The sequence below is a fragment of the Scyliorhinus torazame genome, chromosome 15 (genome assembly GCF_047496885.1).
Source record: "Scyliorhinus torazame isolate Kashiwa2021f chromosome 15, sScyTor2.1, whole genome shotgun sequence".
NCBI classification, from domain to species: Eukaryota; Metazoa; Chordata; class Chondrichthyes; order Carcharhiniformes; family Scyliorhinidae; genus Scyliorhinus; species Scyliorhinus torazame.
The window spans coordinates 80,758,137-80,771,511 of record NC_092721.1 but is presented as its reverse complement, the minus strand read 5'-3'; the positions used below and the strand labels follow the sequence as shown (position 1 = coordinate 80,771,511).

At 50.4% G+C, this 13,375-nt stretch overlaps 1 protein-coding gene across 1 annotated transcript in view; it reads left to right on the top strand.

The window, feature by feature from the left end:
• The window catches only part of ercc5 (excision repair cross-complementation group 5), a 211,813-nt gene that overhangs the window by 141,618 nt on the left and 56,820 nt on the right, over nucleotides 1-13,375 (top strand). Inside the window, exons 12-15 of the mRNA XM_072475900.1 lie at nucleotides 6,144-6,248; nucleotides 9,038-9,213; nucleotides 10,130-10,245; nucleotides 12,898-12,990. Coding sequence (XP_072332001.1) covers nucleotides 6,144-6,248; nucleotides 9,038-9,213; nucleotides 10,130-10,245; nucleotides 12,898-12,990 — 490 coding nt within the window. The remainder of the gene's footprint in view (nucleotides 1-6,143; nucleotides 6,249-9,037; nucleotides 9,214-10,129; nucleotides 10,246-12,897; nucleotides 12,991-13,375) is intronic.

Genomic DNA, 13,375 nt, shown 5'->3' with positions numbered 1-13,375 from the left:
TTCAATTTTGGAAAATGACCACCAATGGATCTAGTATTTCTGGAGTCACTTCCTTAAGTACTTTGGGATGAAGATTTTAAGGCCCTGGAGATTTGTCCACCTTCAATCCCATTAATTTCCCCCAAACCATTTCTTTACTAATACTACTTTCCTTCATTCTCCTTACTCAAACCTGTGCTTCTCAGAACCTCCGGTACATTATTCATGACTTCCTTTTTGAAGTCAGAAGCAATGTACCAATTTTTCAGCCATTTCTTTGTTCCCCGTTATGATTTTCCCCGTTTCTGACTGTAAGGGGCCCACGTTAGTTTTTATTAATCTTCTCTTTACATACCTAGAATGTTCTTTAGGGAAGGAAATCTGCCTACATGTGACCCCAGACTCTTAAATACCAATGGCCCCACATCCCATTAATGATTTTTTTTTAAATCAGTCTGGCAGCATCTGTGGAAAGAGACAGTTAATGTTTTGGGTGGAATATGATACGATGGAGGTAAACATATGCTGGTTCTTTCACCAATGAAATATGGGTGAACAAAATGGAAGATGTGGGATAGGGTAAAGGGCAGGAGAGATTCAACCACAAAGATGTTATCGAACAAAAGACAGTACTTCATAGCTTATACAACTGCAATGCAACTTCCTCCTGCTCTATAACAACTCTGACCCTTCATCCATTCGCAGTGCCAGGGACACAAGTTTGATTCCCGGCTTGGGTCACTGTCTGTGTGCAGTCTGCACGTTCTCCCCGTGTCTTCGTGGGTTTCCTTAGGGTGCTCCAGTTTCCTCCCACAGTCCACAGATGTGTCCTGTAGTGTCCAAAGGTTAGGTGGGGTTGCTGGGTTATGGGTGGAGGTGTGGGCTTAGATAGGGTGCTCTTTCAGGGGCCAGTGTAGACACAATGGTCCAAATGGCCTTCTTCTGCACTGTAAATTCCATCAAAATGATTCATAAATTGTGAAAAATATAGAGCCGTGGATAACGCAACTTGCCACATCCTGTCTGGATCAGAGAATTATTTACCTTTTAATCCTACTTTGTCTCCTACCTCCTAATTCATGCAAACCCATAATTCTGTGCCATCTTTGCTAATCTTCAGTGTGGAACGTTCTCAAATACCTTTTGGAAATCCAGACTAAACTCTTCCGCCCATTGTGCTTGTGACCTCCTCAAAAAAAACATTTCAGACATGTCATTCCCTTCATATTTCCTACTAACTCTCTTTAAACAATTGGACATCATGGGCGACATTCTCCGACCCCCCCCCCCCCCCCCCCCCCCCCCCCCCCCCCCCGCTGGGTGGGAGAATCGCCGGGGGCTGGCGTGAATCCCGCCCCCGCCGGTTGCCGAAGTCTCCGGCACCAGAGATTCGGCGGGGGCGGGAATCGCGCCGAATGGCGGGCCCCCCCCGCCCGATTCTCCGGCCCGGATGGGCCGAAGTCCCGCCGCTAAATTGCCTGTCCCGCCGGCGTAAATTAAATCACCTACCTTACCGGCGGGACAAGGCGGCGCGGGCAGGCTCCGGGGTCCTGGGGGGGGGCGCGGGGCGATCTGGCCCCGGGGGTGCCCCCGCGGTGGCCTGGCCCGCGATCGGGGCCCACCGATCCGCGGGTGGGCCTGTGCCGTGGGGGCACACTTTCCCTTCCACCTCCACCATGGCGGAGGCGGAAAAGACTCCCTCCACTGCGCATGCGCGGGAAACTCAGCGGCCACTGATGCTCCCGCGCATGCGCCGCCCCGAGATGTCATTTCCGCGCCAGCTGGCGGGGCACCAAAGGCCGTTTCCGCCAGCTGGCGGGGCGGAAATTCCTCAGGCGTCGGCCTAGCCCCTCAATGTTGGGGCTCGGCCCCCAAAGATGCGGAGCATTCCGCACCTTTGGGGCGGCGCGATGCCCGTCTGATTGGCGCCGTTTTGGGCGCCAGTCGGCGGACATCGCGCCGTTTCGGGAGAATTTCGCCCCCTAATTTGATCAATCATTCTGTTACTGATAGATTCCAATAACTTCTCCATAATTGATATTAAACTCAGTAAGAGGTTTTACAACACCAGGTTAAAGTCCAACAGGTTTGTTTCGATGTCACTAGCTTTCGGAGCGCTGCTCCTTTCTCAGGTGAATGAAGAGGTATGTTCCAGAAACATATATATAGACAAATTCAAAGACTCCAGACAATGCTTGGAATGTGAGCAGTAGCAGGTGATTAAATCTTTACAGATCCAAAGATGGGGTAACCCCAGGTTAAAGAGGTGTGAATTGTGTCAAGCCAGGACAGTTGGTAGGATTTCGCAGGCCAGATGGTGGGGGATGAATGTAATGCGACATGACTCCCAGGTCCCGGTTGAGGCCGCACTCGTGTGTGGACCTTGGCTATAAGCTTCTGCTCGGTGATCCTGCGTTGTCGCGCGTCCTGATGGCCGCCTTGGAGAACGCTTTCCCGGAGATCAGAGGCTGAATGCCCTTGACTGCTAAAGTGTTCCCTGACTGGAAGGGAACATTCCTGCCTGGTGATTGTCGCATGATGTCCGTTCATTCGTTGTCGCAGCGTCTGCATGGTCTCGCCAATGTACCACGCTTCGGGACATCCTTTCCTGCAGCGTATGAGGTAGACAACATTGGCCGAGTCGCACGAGTATGTACTGCGTACCTGGTGGGTGGTGTTCTCACGTGTAATGGTGGTATCCATGTCGATGATCTGGCACGTCTTGCAGAGATTGCCATGACAGGGTTGTGTGGTGTCGTGGTCACTGTTCTGCAGGCTGAATAGTTTGCTGCAAACAATGGTTTGTTTGAGGTTGCGCGGTTGTTTGAAGGCAAGTAGTGGGGATGACCTTGGCAAGATGTTCATCTTCATCCATGACGTGTTGAAGGCTGTGAAGAAGATGTCGTAGTTTCTCCGCTCCGGGAAAGTACTGGACGACGAAGGGTATTCTGTCCGTTGTGTCCCATGTTTGTCTTCTGAGGAGGTTGGTGCGTTTTTTTGCTGTGGCGCGTTGGAACTGTCAATCGATGAGTCGAGCGCCATATCCCGTTCGTACGAGGACATCTTTCAACGTCTGTAGATGTCTGTTACGCTCCTCCTCGTCTGAGCAGATCCTGTGTATACGGAGAGCTTGTCCATAGGGGATGGCTTCTTTAATGTGTTTAGGGTGGAAGCTGGAGAAGTGGAGCATCGTGAGGTTATCCGTGGGTTTGCGGTAAAGCGAAGTGCTGAGGTGACCATCCTTGATGGAGACGAGTGTGTCCAAGAATGCAAATGATTTTGGAGAGTAGTCCATGGTGAGTCTGATGGTTGGATGGAACTTATTGATGTCATCGTGTAGTCGTTTCAGTGATTCTTCGCCGTGGGTCCAAAGGAAAAAAATGTCATCGATGTATCTGGTGTATAACGTTGGTTGAAGGTCCTGTGCGGTGAGTAGGTCTTGTTCAAACTTATGCATGAAGATGTTGGCGTATTGGGGTAAGAATTTGGTCCCCATGGCTGTCCCGTGTGTCTGGATGAAGAACTTGTTGTCGAAGGTGAAGACGTTGTGAAAGAGTCGAATTGGACCCATCCGGAAGGCCGCTGCCCTCGACTCGACATGTATGCTCAAGCCGTCAGGAGTTGCGTCAATGCCAGATTCATCAGTCGTGTTCACAAGACAGCTCCGAACGTCACCCAAGCACAACGCAATGCCATCCGCGCTCTCAAGGCCAACCGCAGCATCGTCATCAAACCAGCAGACGAAGGAGGGGCCACTGTCATACTGAACAGAACGGACTACTGCAAAGAAGTATACCGACAACTGAACTACCAAGAACACTACAGACAGTTACCCGCAGATCCGACCAAGGAACACATACGCCAACTTAACAGACTGATCAAGACCTTGGATCCAGATCTTCAGAGCACCCTACGTGCTCTCATCCCATGTACTCCCCGCATTGGAGATCTCTACTGCCTACCGAAAATACACAAGGCCAACACACCAGGCCGTCCTATCGTTTCAGGCAATGGGACCCTTTGTGAGAACCTCTCTGGCTACATCAAGGGCATCGTGAAATCCATCGTACAAGGTACGCCCAGCTTCTGTCGTGACACGACGGACTTCCTACAGAAACTCAGCACCCATGGACCAGTTGAACTAGGAACATTCCTCGTCACAATGGACGTCGCGGCACTTTATACCAGTATCCCCCATGACGACGGCATTGCTGCAACAGCCTCAGTACTCCACACCGACAACTGCCAATCTACAGACGCAATTCTTCAACTCATCCGCTTCATTCTGGATCACAACGTCTTCACCTTCGACAACAAGTTCTTCATCCAGATGCACGGAACAGCCATGGGGACCAAATTCTTACCCCAAAACGCCAACATCTTCATGCACAAGTTTGAACAAGACCTACTCACCGCACAGGACCTTCAACCAACATTATACACCAGATACATCGATGACATTTTTTTCCTTTGGACCCACGGCGAAGAATCACTGAAAAGTACTACATGATGACATCAATAAGTTCCATCCAACCATCAGACTCACCATGGACTACTCTCCAAAATCATTTGCATTCTTGGACACACTCGTCTCCATCAAGGATGGTCACCTCAGCACTTCGCTTTACCGCAAACCCACAGATAACCTCACGATGCTCCACTTCTCCAGCTTCCACCCTAAACACATTAAAGAAGCCATCCCCTATGGACAAGCTCTCCGTATACACAGGATCTGCTCAGACGAGGAGGAGCGTAACAGACATCTACAGACGTTGAAAGATATCCTCGTACAAACGGGATATGGCGCTCGACTCATCGATTGACAGTTCCAACGCGCCACAGCAAAAAAACGCACCAACCTCCTCAGAAGACAAACATGGGACACAACGGACAGAATACCCTTCGTCGTCCAGTACTTTCCCGGAGCGGAGAAAAACGACATCTTCTTCACAGCCTTTAACACGTCATCGATGAAGAGGAACATCTTGCCAAGGTCATCCCCACATCCCCACTACTTGCCTTCAAACAACCGCGCAACCTCAAACAAACCATTGTTTGCAGCAAACTATTCAGCCTTCAGAACAGTGACCACGACACCACACAACCCTGTCATGGCAATCTCTGCAAGACGTGCCAGATCATCGACATGGATACCACCATTACACGTGAGAACACCACCCACCAGGTACGCGGTACATACTCGTGCGACTCGGCCAATGTTGTCTACCTCATACGCTACAGGAAAGGATGTCCCGAAGCGTGGTACATTGGCGAGACCATGCAGACGCTGCAACAACGAATGAACGGACATTGCGCGACAATCACCAGGCAGGAATGTTCCCTTCCAGTCGGGGAACACTTCAACAGTCAAGGGCATTCAGCCTCTTATTCTCCGGGTAAGCGTTCTCCAAGGCGGCCTTCAGGCCGCGCAACAACGCAGAATCGTCGAGCAGAAGCTTATAGCCAAGTTCCGCACACATGAGTGCGGCCTCAACCGGGACCTGGGATTCATGTCGCATTACATTCATCCCCCACCATCTGGCCTGTGAAATCCTACCAACTGTCCTGGCTTGACACATTTCACACTTCTTTAACCTGGGGTTACCCCATCTCTGGATCTGTAAAGATTTAATCACCTGCTAATGCTCACATTCCAAGCATTGTCTGGCGTCTTTGAGTTTGTCTATATATATGTTTCTGGAGCATACCTCTTCATTCACCTGAGGAAGGAGCAGCGCTCCAAAAGCTAGTGACATCGAAACAAACCTGTTGGACTTTAACCTGGTGTTGTAAGACTTCGTACTGTGCTCACCCCAGTCCAACGCCGGCATCTCCACATCATGATATTAAACTGACATTGCACATTCGGATGAGACATTGAACTGAGGGCCCATTTGGCTGCTCAGGTGGATATAACCGATTCCATGACACTGTTTTTAAAAACAATGAGGGAGTTGTCCTCATTGCCCAGGTAAATATTTAGCCAACATCGCACCTGTTTGTGGGAATTTTCTGTGTCCAAATTGGTTGGCTGCATATTTCCTCATCACAGTGGTGACTACATTTCAAAAAGTACTTAATTAGTTGTAAAGTGCTGTGAGATGTCTGCCGTTCATGAAAAGTGCTAGATAAAAGCAAATCTTTTTTTTCTTGCAGATTATGAGTGATTGTGAACAGCATTATGGGAGTTAAGGGGCTATGGAAACTGTTGGAGTGTACAGGACAACCTGTAAATCCAGAAACACTTGAAGGAAAAATACTTGCTGTTGGTATCCTTTGCATAACTACTTTTGGCCGTTAGAACGACCGATGTTCACACTTCTGTTCAAAGCCTACAAAAATTCTATCTACAGGGACTTTGGTGTTACAACTTCTGCTTTGGTGCAAAGTGATTTTTATCTTCACTCTAACATTAGGTTGTGTGTTGTAAATCCCAGTGGTTATGAAAGGCTGGTATTGGCAATGTGGGAAAGTGGGACATGACAAATGGATTGAGATGAGCTTCAATGTCTAAGGCTCTTAAATGTTCGGCCTAATATTTAGCTCTTGAATTGTGCATAACCCAAATAGGAAAACAAAGTGAAGATACTTGTGATGCTTTGTTTTAGTCCGGGCTTGACTACAGATTCAGGCTGTAATGAAACATAGGACTTGGGAGCTGGGGTAGGCTGTTGGGCCCATTAGTCCGCTCCACCATTTATAAGATCATAGCTGATCTGATTGTGATCTCAACACCACCTTAACCCTTGACCCCCCTTGTCTATCAAAAATCGATTTAATTCAGCCTTGAATAAATTCAATGACCCAGCCTCCACTGCTTTCTGTGGAAGAGAGTTCAACAGGCTATCCTTGAAGAAAAAAAAATCCTCATCTCCGTCTTATTTTTAAACTGTGTCCCCTACTTATCATCTCCCCCATATGAGAAAACAGCCTTCCAGAATCCATTCTATCAAGACCTCTCAGGATCTTGTATGTTTCAATAAGATCATCTCTCATTCTTCTAAACTCCAGTGGGTATTGGTCCAACCTCTTCACTCTTTCTTTCTGTTCTAAATAAAGTTTATTTATACACACACCTATCCTTTTTGCCTCTTTGTAATATAATAATTTAGTACTTTATCCATGTCATTGAAGATTTCCCACTTCTGATCTGTTGACCAGTTTAGTGTTTTTTCTTCCAAATTCATATAGGCTCGATTCCTTTTACATACTTGAACTTGCATTTTTTCCTGTCTGAAAGCCTGGGCGCGATTCTCCACTCCCGCGCTGGTTGGGAGAATCACCTGGGCCGCCAGAATTTCCCGCTACGCCGGTCCGATGCCCTCCCGCAATTCTCCCAAGCGGCGGGAACGGCCCCGTCGAGTTCCGCGGGCCGGAGAATCGCGCGAGACACCCAAAATGGCGATTCTCCGGCACCCCTGCTATTCTCAGGCCCGGATGGGCAGAGCGGCCAGCCCAAAACAGCGGGTTCCCACCGGCGCCGTCCACACCTGGTCGCTGCCGTCGGGAACAGCGCGGGAACACTGGGGTGGGGGGGGGGGGGATCCTGCACCGGGGGGTACCTCAAATGTGGGGTTGCCCACCAATCGTCGGGCTGTCCTCTTTGAAGGAGGACCTCCTTCCTTCCGCAGCCCCGCAAGATCCGTCTGCCGTCTTCTTGCGGGGCAGACTCGGAGAGTCACGGAGAAACATGCCAGCCAACCCGCGCATGCGCAGGAGACGCCAGTTATGCGGCGCCGACCGCGTCATGTATGCGGCGGCGACTTTACGCGGCGACAAGGCCTGGCGCGTGTAGATGACGCGGCCCCGCTCCTAGCCCATTATCGGGCCCTGAATCGGTCGGGATAGGGTCCGTTTCGCGCCGTCGGAACCTCAACAACGTTCACGACGGCGTGGGCACTTCGGCGCGGGAGTGGAGAGTCTTTGACTCTTCACTACCCTTTTCTGTAATTTTGCTGTGATAATTATTTTGTAATTGGTCTGTTCTCACAGTTTTTATTCTACTTAATTCATCAACAATATATTCAGCATTCTTTTCCCTATGGTGGGTTAGAAAAATCTTAATTGAGGACCTTATTAAAAAAAAGTGCTTTCCACTTTGGCCATACGCATTGCCTTCATTTCAGTCTACCATGCAGATAGTTAAAATGATCCACTATTATTGTCTTGTTTCCTCTGAATTTCTTGCAGATCTCTTTCCCTAATCTAATTACTTACTGTCCTGCAATGCAGGTCAAGAATTGTACAATTTATCTTCCTCCTCCTCCTTTCCCAACTCCACTTGGTTCTGTTGAATCTGACCTTTGTGTCACAAGCATGACCCCACCATGACCTAAATCGATCTGATGCTTGCAATTTTCTTTTTTTTAAATGGATCCCAGTAATCAAGCTTTTGGCCACCTCTACTTGGCTCTCCTTCCACATTTGACATTCGTTATCTCCGTGGCAATGACTTTCAATCGGAATCCACTTGCCAACCAATCAACACTTCTCATACAGTATAAATTGATTTCACTTGCGTCACATTCTTGCGAATGTTCTGAGAAGTGCAAGATCAAAAGCTTTGACACAAACATCTGTATTTTTTCAGTAATATGCCTTTCATAAAAAATGAAGTGCAAAAGAGTTTTACAGAAAACTATCAAACAGTGGCCAAAAACTTGATTGTTGGATGCATTTCTTTAAAAAAAAGCAAAGCGCAAACATAGGACATGCAGCACGGTAACAGGCCATCAATGGTTGAAATCTGAATTTTGTCCCATTTTAAAATGGGGAACCCAACCTCAGCTGGGGCGGGTCTGAGACTTGCATGCCAGGCATTCCCACCCACAAAACAGCAAGAGGAAAATGGTGTGGAGTCGGGACTGCAGACGAAAATCAGATTTCCTCCAAGAAGAAACAAAGTGTGACCATTTGTGCACCAAAATGCATCTCCACACCCAGACAAAAATTCAGCCTCTGAATTATTTTGAGGTCTGCATTAATGTTTCCTTGCTGGAGCTAAATAATAACTTCATCAAACAGTACATAAAAATATTTTCTTAGCCACTGTTAAAAGATATCAGCATTTGGTTAAACCAGGCAGTGAAGGGAGCACGGGATCGCCATGGTAATGCTGTACCAAATGCTCACCTTCTGATTTTGCTTCATCGACTTTGTAAACTTTTATTTTATCGAATAAGGCCTGTAATTGTTTTTGATGGCAAGACGCCTCTGCTCAAGAAACAAACGTTGGTAGGTACTGTCCAATAATATACATGTTCATTTCCATGATTATGTGAATAGGCAGCAAAAGCCCTACTGTTTATATTCATCCAAAATCTATTTTTAAAAATGTTTGTTGTTTATATTGTCAGTTGTTTATATTACCTTCATCTAAGGTCAAGAAAATTAACAACGAATTACGTATCAAAATTATCCTTTTGATGCAGATTTATAAAAGTCCCCCACCCAAGAGGTGTAGCAATTATTTTTCAAGGACTCCAGTAAGGTTTACCAACTGGAATTTCCGGCAGCGTCATTTTTTAAAAAAATGCCGGTAACAGCAAAAGATTACAAATCTGCAGAAGTTGTGCCTAGACTTTAAGAGCCCATTTGAAGTTTTGTGATGTCAGTTTGGTCTTCACTTGCGGTGGTTTCACTGTGATGAACTGCTGTGCTGTGACCTTTAACTCCCAGCTGCTTCCCCTCTTCCCTCAACCCCTAAAAGACAAAGCAGCACCTTCCTTGCCTTTCGTCTGAAGAAATGTAACATCCCGTTAACTAATATTTTAGATTCCTATGCACCACCCATTCCCAGATCACACCACATAACAAAGGTGTTACTGTATATGGGCATAAATTTGGGTTCAAATCTATACTCCCTCTAAGCTGCGCACATGCATGACCGAGCAACAATTATGTGCTGTGCACTTCATTATTACAGTGGTGCACACTCTCCAGTGCTCAGGATGTGTGCCATTGCTCACTTTCCTGCCACTCACTGCTCCTCAAATCACAGGCTGTTTCTCTCCCACGCTTGCTGCTAACAGGCTCAACTGTTCCATCCCAGATTAAGCTAATCTCATACTCCGTTTCCTATGCCGTTGCTTTGTATATGCTGTAATGTTGCATTTGTTCCTGGCTAATTTGATGTTATCATCTATCTTAGGCTAACAGGTGGCAGAGAAAGGAACTGGCAGTTAAAGCCACAAAGAAAACTACAGATAAGCTGTTGAGAACCATCCTGAAGCAGCATGCCTTGAAAAATGTTTTTGGTGGTAGAAGGTTAGTGAAGTACTTAACGCTTAAGATTTTGTTGATTTCAACAAAATCCAAAGTTTCAGAAAACTTTGAATGTTTTGCTAAGTAATTTTTCTCTGTTGATGTTGCACACAGGAATTGAAAACTAAATATACTATTCAGTTTATGAACAGTTGGAGGAGATGGATACGTGGACCATGGGGTAGTGGGAAGAGATAGATGGGAAAAGGAAACGAGGTGTGAGAGACAAAATGATGGTTGGGAATGAAATGGTGAAAGTAGTGGGACGAACAGAGGGAATAGGTTCGGACAGTTTTTTCAGAAGGAAGAGCAATTAAAACAACAAGGGAAACCGTCACCACCCTTGTATCTAGAGAAAGAACTGGGGGGTACAGGGATACCGTCGGTGTGCGAGGGAGATGGGGGACAGGCCGAGTGTGTGCGAGAGAGATGGGGGCCGAGTGTGTGCGAGGGAGGTGGGGGCCGAGTGTGTGCGAGGGAGGTGGGGGCCGAGTGTGTGCGAGGGAGGTGGGGGCCGAGTGTGTGCGAGGGAGGTGGGGGCCGAGTGTGTGCGAGGGAGGTGGGGGCCGAGTGTGTGCGAGGGAGGTGGGGGCCGAGTGTGTGCGAGGGAGGTGGGGGCCGAGTGTGTGCGAGGGAGGTGGGGGCCGAGTGTGTGCGAGGGAGGTGGGGGCCGAGTGTGTGCGAGGGAGGTGGGGGCCGAGTGTGTGCGAGGGAGGTGGGGGCCGAGTGTGTGCGAGGGAGGTGGGGGCCGAGTGTGTGCGAGGGAGGTGGGGGCCGAGTGTGTGCGAGGGAGGTGGGGGCCGAGTGTGTGCGAGGGAGGTGGGGGCCGAGTGTGTGCGAGGGAGGTGGGGGCCGAGTGTGTGCGAGGGAGGTGGGGGCCGAGTGTGTGCGAGGGAGGTGGGGGCCGAGTGTGTGCGAGGGAGGTGGGGGCCGAGTGTGTGCGAGGGAGGTGGGGGCCGAGTGTGTGCGAGGGAGGTGGGGGCCTAGTGTGTGCGAGGGAGGTGGGGGCCGAGTGTGTGCGAGGGAGGTGGGGGCCGAGTGTGTGCGAGGGAGGTGGGGGCCGAGTGTGTGCGAGGGAGGTGGGGGCCGAGTGTGTGCGAGGGAGGTGGGGGCCGAGTGTGTGCGAGGGAGGTGGGGGCCGAGTGTGTGCGAGGGAGGTGGGGGCCGAGTGTGTGCGAGGGAGGTGGGGGCCGAGTGTGTGCGAGGGAGGTGGGGGCCGAGTGTGTGCGAGGGAGGTGGGGGCCGAGTGTGTGCGAGGGAGGTGGGGGCCGAGTGTGTGCGAGGGAGGTGGGGGCCGAGTGTGTGCGAGGGAGGTGGGGGCCGAGTGTGTGCGAGGGAGGTGGGGGCCGAGTGTGTGCGAGGGAGGTGGGGGCCGAGTGTGTGCGAGGGAGGTGGGGGCCGAGTGTGTGCGAGGGAGGTGGGGGCCGAGTGTGTGCGAGGGAGGTGGGGGCCGAGTGTGTGCGAGGGAGGTGGGGGCCGAGTGTGTGCGAGGGAGGTGGGGGCCGAGTGTGTGCGAGGGAGGTGGGGGCCGAGTGTGTGCGAGGGAGGTGGGGGCCGAGTGTGTGCGAGGGAGGTGGGGGCCGAGTGTGTGCGAGGGAGGTGGGGGCCGAGTGTGTGCGAGGGAGGTGGGGGCCGAGTGTGTGCGAGGGAGGTGGGGGCCGAGTGTGTGCGAGGGAGGTGGGGGCCGAGTGTGTGCGAGGGAGGTGGGGGCCGAGTGTGTGCGAGGGAGGTGGGGGCCGAGTGTGTGCGAGGGAGGTGGGGGCCGAGTGTGTGCGAGGGAGGTGGGGGCCGAGTGTGTGCGAGGGAGGTGGGGGCCGAGTGTGTGCGAGGGAGGTGGGGGCCGAGTGTGTGCGAGGGAGGTGGGGGCCGAGTGTGTGCGAGGGAGGTGGGGGCCGAGTGTGTGCGAGGGAGGTGGGGGCCGAGTGTGTGCGAGGGAGGTGGGGGCCGAGTGTGTGCGAGGGAGGTGGGGGCCGAGTGTGTGCGAGGGAGGTGGGGGCCGAGTGTGTGCGAGGGAGGTGGGGGCCGAGTGTGTGCGAGGGAGGTGGGGGCCGAGTGTGTGCGAGGGAGGTGGGGGCCGAGTGTGTGCGAGGGAGGTGGGGGCCGAGTGTGCGAGGGAGGTGGGGGGCCGAGTGTGTGCGAGGGAGGTGGGGGGCCGAGTGTGTGCGAGGGAGGTGGGGGCCGAGTGTGTGCGAGGGAGGTGGGGGCCGAGTGTGTGCGAGGGAGGTGGGGGCCGAGTGTGTGCGAGGGAGGTGGGGGCCGAGTGTGTGCGAGGGAGGTGGGGGCCGAGTGTGTGCGAGGGAGGTGGGGGCCGAGTGCACCTGTACGGGAGATGGTGACCAAGTGCGTGCGCGCGCACGGCAGGGGGTACCCACGCGCGTGTGTGTGTATATGCGAGGGAAGGGGGGTTAACTGTCACATTTACATTGTTATACTGTGGAGAGGGAGTTGGAAATGGAATTTAAAGTTTTGTGCTGATAAACACTTAATATTTGAAGCCTTTTGACCTTAAATACTCAATGTCATAAATGCATTTTATTTCATTCACTAATGTGAGAAAAAAAAGGAGAGACTGTGAATTAATGTTCCTGCTTGCGTTAGCACCCAAACAAATATTGGAAAATAAATATTTTAGCAAAGTATTTTTCCTATCAACAGTGATGAGGTCATGCCCAGCCTTTCTCAGGTGAGGCGAGGAGACACGGAGGACATTTTTATTCTGCCTTCCTTGGTAAAGAAAGAGGAAAACAGGTTTGTTTATTTTTTTAACAAAACTCTAATCAGACTAATATCTGAAGTACTTTAGTGGATTTTTGTGTAAGCAATATATTAGGATCAGTAATCATGTTCTATTAAATGCTGCTTGTATACTCGGGTACTGGGACAAATCAGGTGTATTAAATAATGCCGCACTTGCTCTGACAGGCTGTACAGCTTGTAAGAGCACTTTGATGTCCTTCAAGAACAATCGTTGCACAGTACAAAATCATTATTATACCTACGTAACATTTAATTTAATGATTTAATGTTTCATGGCTGACTTTACTGATTCTTTCCCCCAGGGACTTCCCATTTCCCTGGAATATTAATTACTTTGATGAAGTTGAAAAAAGAGTAGACAAAGGTGATGCAGTAG